This window comes from Sminthopsis crassicaudata, chromosome 3 (assembly GCF_048593235.1).
Source record: "Sminthopsis crassicaudata isolate SCR6 chromosome 3, ASM4859323v1, whole genome shotgun sequence".
NCBI classification, from domain to species: domain Eukaryota; kingdom Metazoa; phylum Chordata; class Mammalia; order Dasyuromorphia; family Dasyuridae; genus Sminthopsis; species Sminthopsis crassicaudata.
In genome coordinates this window covers 364,946,267-364,960,262 of record NC_133619.1, presented here as the reverse complement: position 1 = coordinate 364,960,262, position 13,996 = coordinate 364,946,267, and the positions used below count along the sequence as shown (strand labels likewise).

At 32.4% G+C, this 13,996-nt stretch overlaps 1 protein-coding gene across 2 annotated transcripts in view; it reads left to right on the top strand.

The window, feature by feature from the left end:
• Positions 1-13,996, top strand: part of CFAP221 (cilia and flagella associated protein 221) — a 96,905-nt gene that overhangs the window by 68,117 nt on the left and 14,792 nt on the right. For both annotated transcript variants that reach the window (XM_074301820.1, XM_074301819.1), the window contains exons 16-19: positions 19-152; positions 2,938-3,018; positions 3,724-3,831; positions 5,759-5,893. In XM_074301820.1, coding sequence (XP_074157921.1) covers positions 19-152; positions 2,938-3,018; positions 3,724-3,831; positions 5,759-5,893 — 458 coding nt within the window. The remainder of the gene's footprint in view (positions 1-18; positions 153-2,937; positions 3,019-3,723; positions 3,832-5,758; positions 5,894-13,996) is intronic.

Genomic DNA, 13,996 nt, shown 5'->3' with positions numbered 1-13,996 from the left:
TCTTTTTCCCTATGACAGAGTTTGGATCAAAATCCTCTTGTCCACTTGCTGTAAGTCTCGATGAATCTACTATCCATTTTCATGTGACAAAAGAGGAAGTATTGCCTTTTAAATTTCCTCCTCATTATTCTGATCAAAAGTCCGATGAATTGGTAGGTAAAAAAATATATATATCTGAAGAAGTTTTTGGAGATACAAATTCTGTATAACTAAACTAATAGACCAACATGTCTGATCTTTTGATATTTGGGATGTGATTAATAAACCATTGCAAATTAACCTTCCAGCAGAGCCATATACTAATGCTTCATTGTGGGCCTGGGTTGTCCCTGGCTCCATCAAGGAGGCCCTACAAAGATTGACCTGGGGGCTCAGTGAGGGCTGACCTAACCAAATTCAGAGAGGCACCTTGCCAGATTGGCTTCTGGCCATTGAATTTTTTGGTTATTGAAACTCTTATAAACAGCCTGCTAATGGAAGTTGCACTTTGTATTATTGGTGGAGGAAATATACACAAACATAAATGAACTCATAGAATATTGATATATTGAAGTTCATATTAATCTACTCAATAAAAATAACTAGTTATAAATTTATTATGTGCTTTCTGCTTTGATGTTTTAGCAATATGAATATAGAAGCACAATAGTAAACATTAGCATTAAACCTTGTAGTTTTCAAGATGAAGCAGCTACTCTATTGACATTGACCATGTTAGTAGATTAGCTGAATTTCCATAAGGCTGAGAAGGGAAAGGGCTTCCAGTCTGTAGATTTAAGGATGAAGTAAATAAAACCGGAAGAACAATTTATACAAGAACAACTACATGATAAACAACTCAGAGACTTAATTCGGAGCAATACAATGACATGATTCATTTTATCTGACTATGCTAAGTTGTTAAAATGAACTTTCTCCTCTCCCCCTTTTTTTCTTTTGGGATGAGGAAGGGAAGGACTGGGGTGCAGTTAGTAGTAAAAATTAGTAGTCTCTCTCTCACACACACAAAGAGAGCCATTGAAACATTTTTTTAGTGTACAGACAAGTTCAGAAATAAGCCTAGACAAGCAGGACATTTTCAAAAGTAATATGAAGAGTTTATTATATACATTTTTAAAAAGTAAGCAGTGTGAAATGGAAATTCATAATTTTATGTAGAATTCCTATTCTATTGTGTGTATAAAAAATGGGGAGTTTTTTGGTTTTTAAGTTAAGAATAAAAAAAATACATCATACCTTAAGCTTAGAATCACTTAGATTTATTGATCATCATAGAAACATCCTTCCCTTTTGAAAATTTTTCTCTCAGAATCGATGTTTTTTTCTTCTTATAGTTAGAACTCTCAATTCCAAAAGAATGGTCTCCACTCTATTATTGCAACTTGAAAAATCCCGGATTTATTTGAATCTGAATTCCACATTGTAGACAAAGGCTGGACTAGCAATTTATTTTTCCCCTGAGGCTGGGGTTAAGTGACTTGCCCAAGGTCACACAGCTAGGAAGTATTAAGTGTCTGAGATCACATTTGAACTCTGGTCCTCCTGAATTCAAGGCTGGTGCTCTATCCACTGCCCCACCTAGCTGCCCCTGGACTAGCAATTTGATGGAAGCATTTGTATGGAAGCTAGGCCAAATTCTTAATCTAAGTTGAAAGTATAAAGTTATAAGAGGCTTTCTTTTGTCTTAGTGATTTATTAGTTTGGTCAGTTTCCTCCAGTCTCATAGGAATGCAGATCTATTGTTTTCCTTTGGAAAGTGTCTTCGGGAGTATTTTAAATTTAGAAAGCAATAAGGGAAGAATAGGCCTAAAGTTATCAGAGAATATCAGGCCTTTGCTAGAGGGAGTACTAGAACTGGAATTATCTCTTTATCAGTAAAATGTACTTAGGCAAGTAGTCAACTCTTACAAATGCTATCAGTTTATTAATTAAAACAATCAGTTCAGTTATAGAAAAATTATATTACTTAAGAAGGGAATAAATCATCTTATTTTTAATCTAATGCAATGAAGTACATTGAAAAAAAGACTGGTCTGTACAGGGACAGTAATTTCCTAGATAATAAAAGAAAGTGCTTAGCTTTTAAAAAAATATATTGTTATAGACATCTAGTCTATTCCCACATTTGAATAATTAGGAAAGATTTCATGGTCACATTCTCAATGTTTCCTCTGACCTCCAACAAATTCAGAGAACCAGCATCTTCCTTCCATTTCCTTCAATTACAATTAACAAGCCTCCTGGAGACATACTGAGAAGCAAAACTGGCAAAATGGCCTTACTTTACAAAATGTATACTCTTTTGCAAAGCAATTCCACTTATTTACTTCAGCAAATGTGGACTTTCACACATTAACTTTCCAGAAGAATATCGAGCTCTTACTAGAGACGTTGGTGGATTAATTAGGAACTTATTCCTTTTTACAAAAAGAGCCTTCGTATAGATCAGCAGACATAATATGCCCAGGAAAGGAAGTGAATGTTTGTGTTGGGCCAATTACCAAAAGCTGGGCCTTGCAAGTAACTACACTTCCATAGCAATAAGCACATTTATTGGATAAGTGAAATGGAACTCCAATTTTTTCCATGATAATATCTAGCCTGATAGAAAAAATGATATTGTGAGCTGATAAATTTTTGGATTTTCTTTCAGAATTGATTTATTTACCAAATGTGAGCTATACTTATCAAATGTCCATCATATCTTTCATGATGACTAGCACTGGCCCAAGAATGTCTTGTCCAGGCTGAAGTTACTCCACCTCATTAAATCCTCACCTGAAAAGTAAAAATTATACAAAATGGGTACAAAAAACCTTTCAAAATTGATTATCCTATGAAATTCATATTTTAAAGTATAATAGACAGGGCAAACATTTCCATATTTGCTTAGTATTGATTAAATTCCATCTGCATCATTAATTTTTTAAATTTCAGGCTCCTGATGGACTTGGACTGGTGCCCATTAAATCATCAGAGGTTCAAGTCAAACAAAGTCACCAGTTTCTTAACTTGCAGGTTGGTCACATTTCATGAAACATCTTGTCAATATGCTATTTAAACTGCTTAAGTAATTTTGATTATAAAAAAGGGAACAGTATTATTCTTGAGTTAATCAAGAATTATTTCATCTTTTTATCCAGCAAATGGATTACACATAATGCCTCCAATTTATATCTCTATGATTTATCTCTCTACTGTTATTTTACTATGACTAAGAGCCAGTATGGCATATTTGAAAGAGAGTTCTCTGTGTTATTAGGAAGACACAGCTTCCAGATTGCTGTGTGACTATGGGCAAGGCATTTAAACTCTCAGTGGGCTCACTATTCTCTGATACTAAGGGTTGTAAATGACTTACCAGATCCACATCAGTAAAGAAATTTTCACAACTGGCAGCTCCCTATACCAATAAAACCACAGCTTCAGATTATTAAAAAAAGGACATTGCTGTTATTTGCTATATTTTTATCTATGAAAATGGGTCTCCTTAGTCATACTACATGTTATCTATGTATGAAGTTAGTGAAATTATATGTGACAGAATTTTTATGGAAGTTTAATGAAATATAATTACTATATGTGACCATCATTAAGCCATCATTCATCATATTTCTCTTAAACTGGCTTTTGCCTAGAAGTATCATCATCAATTTCAGTAAAGATTAAGAATGATAAATTTACATCTTGCATTTCAGTATATATTATTCTTTGTTTTTTCAGGTTCCTCAAGTCTACACTATCATGGGGTACAAACCATATTGTGTCCAGCAATGCTCATGGAATTATAAACCTCAAAAACTTGCTCGAAATCTAAAACAGGGAGCTATGGTAATGTGTCAAAATTTCTAATAATCATTTTCAATTGTAATTTTAAATATCATTCTGGAACCAAATATAACTCATTTCTTTGCAAATAATTTATTATTGAGTTAACATTGAATAGCAATATAACTAAACATGATTAGTAATGATTGACATTTTTAATTAATTTGTTAGGGGTTTTTTCCAAGACACTTGGTGGTGTGACCTGCCCAGGGTCACACAGCTAGTACTTTTATGAGACCGAACTTGAACTCAAATCTTCCTGATACCAGGTCAAATGCTCTAATCTGCTGCACCACCTAGATACCCTTCATTTTAACTAATTTGTAAGGTGGTATAACTTTTCAGTTACTCCATCTTAGTGTCCATTAGGATTTTTTGTTTGTCCATTAATTCTCATTCACTTTTTCCTTTTTATGGTCATAATTAGTGTTCTCCTGGTGCTATTTTTTCTTTGCTTTATTTCATAAATAATCTTCCAGATTTAGTTATATTCTCATAATTCTCAATTGGACTATAGTATTCCATTACATTAATCTACCACCATTAATTTAAATATTCTCCTATTGTTGGACATTTAAGTTACTTTTAGAGTGAGTGTATGGATGTGTGGATGTCTGTGTGGGTGAGAGAGAGAAAGAAACAGAGATTACAAGGAATCACAGGAAAAATCCCTGAACCATTGCTTTGGTTTTAAATAACATTTTCTAAGCATATTTTTTAACAATGAAATTATTGAGTCCAACAGTTATGATTATTTTTGTTACTTTTATGATATACAGCAGATTTCTTGTTATACAAATTTTGAAAATTTTAATTTTTTTTGGTTACTCTTACTGTATACTGCCAGATGGCTTGCTATGTAAATTCTGAAAGTTTAAAATTCGACTGGAAATGTTTCTACAAAAATGCTGCTAGCATTGAGTTTTGTAGCTTTAATTATTTTTAGGAATTTTATGAGAATGAATTGGTTCCTCTGAACCCTCTTTAAATATCAGTGAGTTTGAGCATTTTTCACATTGTTGTGAATAATTCATGTTTTCTTTTTTGAAAATTATCCATTCCTATCCTTTGATCATTTGTCTGTCATGGACTGGAAGTTATCCTTGTGTTTTTTAAAATGTTAATTATATACTTTAGATAGCAAATTTTTTTTTAATTCATTGTGTGCTATAATGAGATATCATTCATCAGAAAATGACCCAATAAAAGAATGGCTGATTATATAGCAAGGGAGAGGTACAACCAATGTATAGCATATTTTTCCAGTGGTACCCACACAAATGTAAAGAGAATATAAGCAAAGCCCTCAACCCATTGAGTAGTCTCTCTTTATCAAATTTATGAGAGGACATGGGTTGGTCACATAGAATGAGCAAGTATGGATGGATACAATCTGTATCAACTACATTGTGAGATCTCATGCATTCTGGAATATTTTTTCTTTAAAAAAAATTAATGTAATAAAGCACATCTGAGAAAACAGCAGGGAAAATGGATAGAGTGGTAGATTTGGAGCCAGGAAGAATTTGGCTTCAACTCCTGCCTCTAGTACTTACATGAGCAGTCACAGAATCTTTAATCCTTAGGCAGTTCTCTAAGTTTTAGTTGGGCTACAATCTGCATCAGTGAAGGTACTTTCCTTACTGGTGAAATCATGGGTGGTCAATGTTTTGACAAGCTTTTCTATCTTGTTCCTAATAAATCTATCTGTTGAATAGAAAATAACATGCCACCTTTTCACAGTTGAAATAAATGCATTATTCTATTTTCCGTGTATCTTTTTTAAAAATTGTCTTTATCTTATGTTTAAGTTTACCCACTGATCTGGAATTCATGGATGTCTATGTTTTAAGGTGTTGCCTAAATATACTGATTAAATAATGAATCTTTCCCCCCATTTTCTTTAACTTTTTATTTGATCATTTTAAAGGAGGAGATGATCCCTACAACGTCAACACACCAAACTGAAGATAACTTAATATCCTATGGGAAATTATCGCTGCTGAATCTGACCCCTCCTGACACTCTGCTCAAGCCTCCATTCTATCATCCACTCTGTATTTTTGTAAGTACAGAACTGTATTTTTGTAAGCAGGAACTTAGTCTCATTGTGCCTTGTTTCATTTCAATAATTTCTTTAGGAGAAAAAGGTTAACTGGTATTTCTTAAGTGAACTTCACCATGCTTAATATACTGACAGTTGATTGTTAGAGGATTTCTTTCTGCTTCTCCACCATTAATAACTCTGGTGTTCTTTTGATTCAAACAATACCTCAAGATAGATACTGTGGCCTCTGATCACTCTGACAGGAGATCAGTGAAGTGCCCCCAGAGTTAACAAAGTTAACCTCTCCCGATTTATTTCTTGAAGAACACAGAACTGGAAGAATGTTAGAACTGATAGGGACTATCAAGTTCACATGATCTGACCCTCTCTCGAGGAAATCTATGACACCTCAGGGAAGTGGAATGAGTTGCCTATCATCAAGCTAGTAAATGAAAGCTAGGATTGGAGTTTCCCAACTCCAAATGTTTGTTTTTGTTTTTGTTTTTGTTTTTTTAACTTCCTTTATCTTTCATTTTCTGTGATGTTAGAAGTCAGCATTATATAGACTTTATCTCTGTTACTTATAATGGGCATGATCATGATCATGATCCCTAAACATCAATTCCTTCATCTGTAAAAGGGGAAACTCATCTACATATTATCTACCAAACAGGATTGAAAAGTTACCTTTGTAAGTAAGTAGAAATATGGAGACCATTGAGAACTATCCAGCTTCTAATGCAAACTTTAAAACCTTGATGGTTTGCCATTCAACTTTCTTTTTACAAAACTAAAATCTAAATTCAATATATCCAAAGCTGAAATCATAGTATTTTTCTTCTCCAGAATTTTTTTTACCTCTTCCCAACTTCCCTGTTTCTTTCATCTACAACTCCTCAATTCCTCACTCTCTCATCACTCCCACATCCAGTCTGTGTCTCAATACTGCTAATTTTACCTTCTCTCCTGGCCATTATCCTTTTTGAGGTCCTCATTACTTCATACCTGGACAATCACAATAGTCTGCTGGTTGGTCTCCCTGACTCAAATCTTTCCCCATTTCAACATATTTAACTTACTAATCTTCCTGAAACATGGATCTGTCATCCTCCTTCCCTCCCATTCACAAGTCTCTAGCAACTCACTATTACCTACAGGATCAAATATAAAATCCTATGTTTTGCTTTGAAGCCCTTAATAACCTAATTTCTTACTATCTTTCTATTCTTCATTATATATTACTTTCCACCATGTATTCAGTGATCCAATGACACTATTTTACTTCCTATGCTTGAGTTCTTCCCTAGCTGACCCTCATCTTTAGAATGCTCTTCTTCTTTATCTTTGTCTCCTGATTTTGAGTTCCTTCAACTATCAAAGTAAAATCCAATCTTTTATAAGAGCTTATTCCTGTACCCCTGAATGCTAAATCATTACTTCTTACATTATCTCCAATTTACTATGTATGTGTATATATATGTATATATCATGTATGTATATAGTCGTTTCATATTGTCTCTTCCCTTTAGAATATTTGCTTTTTGGGGGTAGAGACTGTTTTTGCATTTCTTTGCATTCCCAATATTCAGGACTGTGCCTGGAACACAAGAGGCACTTATTAAATGTTTTTGACTTGACAGCATCAGTAGTACATACATTACAAAGTACTGTGATAAATCTAACCTGTGTTGACATCATTGAGGAAATAATTACATGTCAGGGAACTGAAATCATGCTATTTATGCAACTGTTAAGAATCAACATCTGTCAGTACACAATCTGTCAGTTCACAGTGATTCAGAACTATAATCATGACAGACTTGAGAACTTCCTCTAGGCTGGTTTTTTTGTTTGTTTATTTTTGCTGTTGGGGTTTTTTTTTTAGGGGGTAATGGAACTTTTTTAGCTTTATATGCATAAATCAGAGATAGCATTTAAGGAATGTTTTAACAAAAACACTTATCTTGTAGCCAATAGAAATTTAAAAGTCGTAATAATTTGGGGGGGAGTAGGGAGATTACAACAAGCTCTATTTTTTAATGTTAAATATGTTAAATAAATTGTACTAATTAATTCTACTTCTGTTCCTCAGAAGAGGAATACGTTTTTGGCAACTACTGAAATATAACAAACAAGTGTTTCACAGGAATTAAAAAATAAAAGAAAATTTGACAATAAATCGGGGAAACCCATAGACAACATTATTTTTAAATTTTTTATTATTAAACATTATGCCTTTTTCAGAATAAATACAGATTGCAGAAATCATACATAATAAACTTATCAAGTATTAACATTTATTATAATTCATTTAACTCACATGTCATTTTAGGAGATCATATAAACAATTTTTTATTATAAAAACTAATCACAAACCTTAATGGATCTGAGTTGCTTTTATGAAAATGACTAATAAATCCTCAAACTAAGCAATATTTTAAGTTAAAAAAATACTCATTTTTGGTTTTGGTTAACTAACATTTCTGAGCCTGTGAATATACACATTAGTTTTTCTATAGAAAATCTTTAAGAAATTCTTGCAACTTAAACATGGTTAAAAACAAGATAAAGGTGTTTTTTAGAATATTACATTTGAAAGTGCAGTATTATAGACGTATTACAAGAATAATAAAAAATGCTACTTAATGACTAACAATTACTTGCTTTGAAACATTAAGCAAAATATAGCATTTTCTAGAATAGCTTTTCAGTATTCCAGTTGTCTCTCCCATCCCAGAATGAGAACTTTCCATAAATAAAAGTTTCAGTGCAATTTCTCTTAGAGATTAGTTGTAGTTAAATTTCTTTTTTTCTCCCAATGGTATCACAGAATTATAAAGATAGCTAAATATACAGGGTTTGTATTTCAAATAGGATTGAAAATGAAATCAAATGATCCATAGATTTGTGGATAAAAAAATTTTTTTATGGTCAATTGCTACAATAAAGAGATGCAATTAGCTATTTTACAGGTAAATACTTTGAAACATCATAAATTATTATTATTATATAATTATAGCAATTACTTAAGCTTGCTTCAATCACATAGCAATTGTATATATAAAGTGCTTAAAAGAATATATATATATGTATATATATATATATTTATATAATTAGTTTAAGTTTTATGATGCTCTGAAATTCAGACAGTGACTTTGTATTTCTAATTTCTTTTCATGTTGCAATGGGAATATGTCTACAATTAAATAGTCTAAATCATACAATTTTTTTAATCAGCAAAAATTTGCCTTTAATCCCACTGACCCAAACACCTCCATTTTTTCACTGAGAACAAAAGAAAAACAAAACTTCCATTACAAACATTATATAATCAGGTAAAACAAATTTCCATATTGTTCATGTCCAATAAAAAATGTCTCATTCTGCACTCTAAGTCCTTCAACTTTTTTTCAGGAAGTGGGTAACATTTTTCATCATTAGCCCTCTGGAATCATAGTTGGATTATTCCTCTGGAATCATAAATCAAATCAAGTTTTAATTCTTTCAAAGTTAATTATCTTTACTATATTATTATTTGTATCAATTGTTTTCCTAGTTCTATATACTTTCACTGTGCATTGATTCCAGTAAAGTCTTGCCAGTTTTTCTGAAACCATCCCCTTCATCATTTCTTACACCACAATAGTATTAGGTCCCATTTCTATATTTGTTCAGCCAGTACTCCTCAGATTCTCATACTTTACCTCAAACATTACCTCAAATATATCACCTCAAAAAGGAGCTATAACTATTTTCTTAAATCCTTAGGGCTTGTTTTGTTTTGGACTAATCCTTCTAGTAATTAACCCTTTCTCTAATTTCCCCTTCTTTCTTCTGTCCTTTCCCTATTAGTGAAACATTTTTTAAGTTAGCAAAAATGTATTCTTTTTTTTAATTTGTTAAAAAATTTTTATTTTCAAAATATATACAAAGATAGTTTTCAACATTCACCTTTACAAAACCTTGTGTTCCAAATTTTTCTTCTTCCCTTCTCCCCACCCCATCCCCTAGATAGCAAGTAATCCAATATATGCTAAACATATGCAATTCTTCTATACATATTTCCACATTTATCGTGCTACACAAGCAAAATCAGATCAAAAAAGATAAAAATGGAAAAGAAAAAAAAAAGCAAGCTAACAACAAAAAAGTGAAAATATTATGTTGTGCCATCCACATTCATCTCTATAGTCCTCTCTCTGGACACAGATGGCTCTCTCTATCAGAAGTCTTATTGAATTTAGCCTAAATCACCTTATTGCTGAAAAGAGCCACATCCATCAGAATTGATCATCGTATAATTTTGTTGTTGCTTTATACAATATTCTCTTGGTTCTACTTACTTCACTTAGCATCAATTCATGTAAATTTCTCCAGGTCTTTTTGAAATCATCTTACTTATCGTTTCTCACAGAACAATAATATTCCATAATATTAATATATCACAATTTATTCAGATATTCCTCAACTATTGGGCATCCACACAGAAGAAACATTTCTGAATCCAACTGGGTCTGTTGTGCATGTGTTTCTCCTTCCCTTTTTTGGACAATTCAGATGAAAATTTGATTCAAGTATCAGCTGTTCCTTCCTACTCTATTCATTATGTGTATAACTGTCTACTTGTGCATCTTGATTCTTTTCCCTAACCTTTTTTTCTCTCCTCTCCCCTCCAGAATATTTCTCTTCTCCTCCCTTTCCATTATTTTTTAAAAAATCAAGATATAATAAAATCACTCGAAAGCCTTTTGTCTATTTAATTTCCTCTGTGACCCCTGATGATAGAATTCACAGGAGACACATGTATCATTTCCCTATAATAGAATGTAAATAGTTTATATTTCTTTAGTGTTTTATCATTGTTCATTTGTTTATCTTTTTCAATTTTTTTTAACTCCTATGTATGAACTTTAAAATTTCTATTTACCTCTGGTCTTTTAATCAGAAATGTTTAAAACTTCTCTGTTTTATTAAAGATTCATTTTGTTTCCTCTAAGATTAAACTTAGTTTTTCTGGGTAAGTAATTCTTATGCTTTATATTCTTTGCTTGTTAAAATGTGATATTTTAAGCTTTCCATTCCTATATAGTGGTGACTGCTAAATTATATGTGATCCTAACTGTGGCTTCTTGGTACTTGAACTTCTTTCTTTCTAGCTGCTTACAGGATTTTTTTCTTTGACCTAGACATTCTAGATTTTAATTATAATGTTCTTGAGTATTTTCATTTTGAAGTTCCTTTCAGGAGATAAACAGTGGATTTTTTTTCAATTTCTGCTTTTTGTCTACTGGTTTTAAAAGAGTAGGAAAAGTCTAAGATTTATTCAGTTACAAATGTCTAGATTCTAGTTTTGGTCATAACATTCAAATTGTTGATTCTTACTTTTTTCCCCTGAATCTGTTTTCTAGGTTTTTCTAGGTTTTTGCTATGAAATACCATATACTTTCTTCTATTTTGTTTTATTCTTAACATTTTTTTTACTATTTCTCTTTGTTTCATGGAATAATTGCTTCTATCTGATTCATTCTCATTTTTAGAGAGTTTGTTACTTGGGCAAAGTTTGTTTTGTTTGTTTGCTTGTTTGTTTTTGTAACAGGCTATTTATTCCCATTCCAATTCTTCCTCCTATAGCTCTCATTTCTTTTCCATTTTCCCCTCTAATACTCCTATTCCATTAACAAAAATATTTTTACCTTTTTAAAAAGACAATACTTGCTTCATCTTTTCGAGGAATTCTAGTTCAATTTGTGCCTAAACTGTGTTTTTCCTTGAGGTTTTGCTTGTATCTGTTTTGATTTATTTTTTTCTTCTGGATTTATGCCATGACTCTTTCTATTACCATAACAACTTTTTATGATAGGATTTTTTTTAATTTGTTAATTCTTCCAGCCCACTATATGACTTGTAACTTGATATTAGGGCCAGACTCTATATATGTGTTTAGAGAAGGTCTGGGCTGATTCTAAGTTTTGTGTTATTCCAGGTTCTTGGAGACAGCTCAGGCTGAGAATCTGCTAGCTTTCAGGGCTCTCAAAGTGGTTTGACCCTGGGCCGAGCTTCATCACTGGATCCCTGGTCTAAGTTCTGCACTTTTCTGACTTGATTTTGGGTCTGAACAATAATGGACTGTGTTTGTACTCAACCCCTGTCAGCCAGCTGGGAGTCTGGTGGTTCAGAGTAATGGAAGTTTAGGCTTCCCTTTGGCCTGAGCTACTTACCCTGGTTATTTCTCTGTAGGCTTTAAATTAGGCTGGAGGCTGAAACTGAACATCATTCTCTGTCCCTGAGGTCTGAGCCACACCTTTGCTGTTGCTTACTTGTGAACTTGCTCCTTTCTTGTATATCATTCAGGGATTGAGAAGAGAGGCAGAATGGTGTCTTCTAGTCACCCTGAATATGTGTCTTGTACCAGGTTAGATAGCCATAAAGTTGCAAGCTTATACCTGTTCCCGTCATGGTGGCTTTGGTGGTGTCTCAGTAGTGATCTAGACCCCTCCTTTGCCCTAGTTCACGGGCTCCATATTCGTCCCTGATCTTCTCAGATCTGTCCCTATGCTCAGACTGTCTCCCTATGATGACCTGGCCAGGAAAAATGCCTTTTTTTTTTTTTTTTTTTTTTTACTTTCCTATCAATTTTCAGTCTGGTTTATTTTCTAGATCTCTTTGGAGGAATTTCTTTTTTTTTTTTTTTTTGTGAGGGAGAATTCCTTGCTACAATGTTTCCTGCTATTCTACCATCTTGACCACTAAATCACATATATTTTTAAATATGCAAAATCAAAATTTTTCATGCAAATTTTAAATACTGGTTTCAGAGGCTCAAATAACATTCATCTTATTTTAAGGAATATTTCCAGTTTCCTACTGTTTATCTAGAGAAACTGTATGAAGAATATGAGCATCTAGATGGTGCAATGGATAGAGTGCTGGGCCTAGCATCAAGAAGACTGATCTAAGTTAAAAATCTAGCCTCAGAAATTCACTAGCTGTGTGATCCTGGGCAAGTCACTTTTTGCCTCTGTTTCTTCATCTGTAAAATGAGCTGGAGGAGGAAATGACAAACCAGTTTAGTATATCTGATGAGAATAAGTCCCAATACTCTTATAAGCCTATCTCTTCTCTCTGTAAAAAAAATTGTTACCATAACAAAATAATCAATACTCTCTTGAAAATAATATCATTCAGATCTTTAACTATTTAAGTTACCAAAACCTTCTGGGGAAATAAAAATTTCCATTGACTTAAGCCACTAGTTTGTTAAATAAGAATATACTTGTTGGTCTTCTAGCTCCAAATCTATGATCTATAATTCTCTGTTAACCATTTAATGTTTTGGCTCTATCATTTAATAAGTTGATAATTTATTTAATGATTCAAATTCCTTCCTAACGACGAGGTAATAAGTTTGAGATTTGTTTTTGTTTGCTATTTCACAGGATCTTCCCAAATGTTGTATTCTTTCAGAATTAGTCAATAATTATTAGTCCTTAAGCACATTCCAATTAGCTTTTCTTTCTTAACTGAAGCAATAATGATAGGGTCTGATTGAAGTAAAGAGATGAGGAATTAATAAATCTGGTGAAGTTTATAGGCTTTATGAGCCATTAAATCCTTCAGCTTGATTGTCTTTAAGCAGTCATTATAACTCTTTTTTAAAATTAATTTTACACAATTAAATGTAAAAGCAATTTCTAATATTGTCTCTTAAAATTTTGAATTCTAAATTTCTTCCTCTTTACTTCCCCTCTTGCCTACTTGATACAGTAAGCAGTTTTGATGTAGATTAGACATGTGCAGTCATGTAAAACATTTCCATAATAATCATGATGTAAAAGAAAACAAAAGAACCACCAAAAAAATCCACAAAAAAGTTTTAAGAAATAATATGATCCAATTTTTATTCATATTCCATCAGGTATTTCTCTGGAGACAGATAGCATTTTTCATTATAAAGCCTTCAAAATTGCCTTGGCAATAGTTAAATCATTCATATTCATTGAAACTATTTTTAAAAGATGATCCTTTGGCTTTAGATTAGTAGCAGATTTTTCTCTTACGAAAACCAAAACTGAAGAGTAAAAATAACCTACATTTTCAATCACAGCCAATTTGCTATTTGGG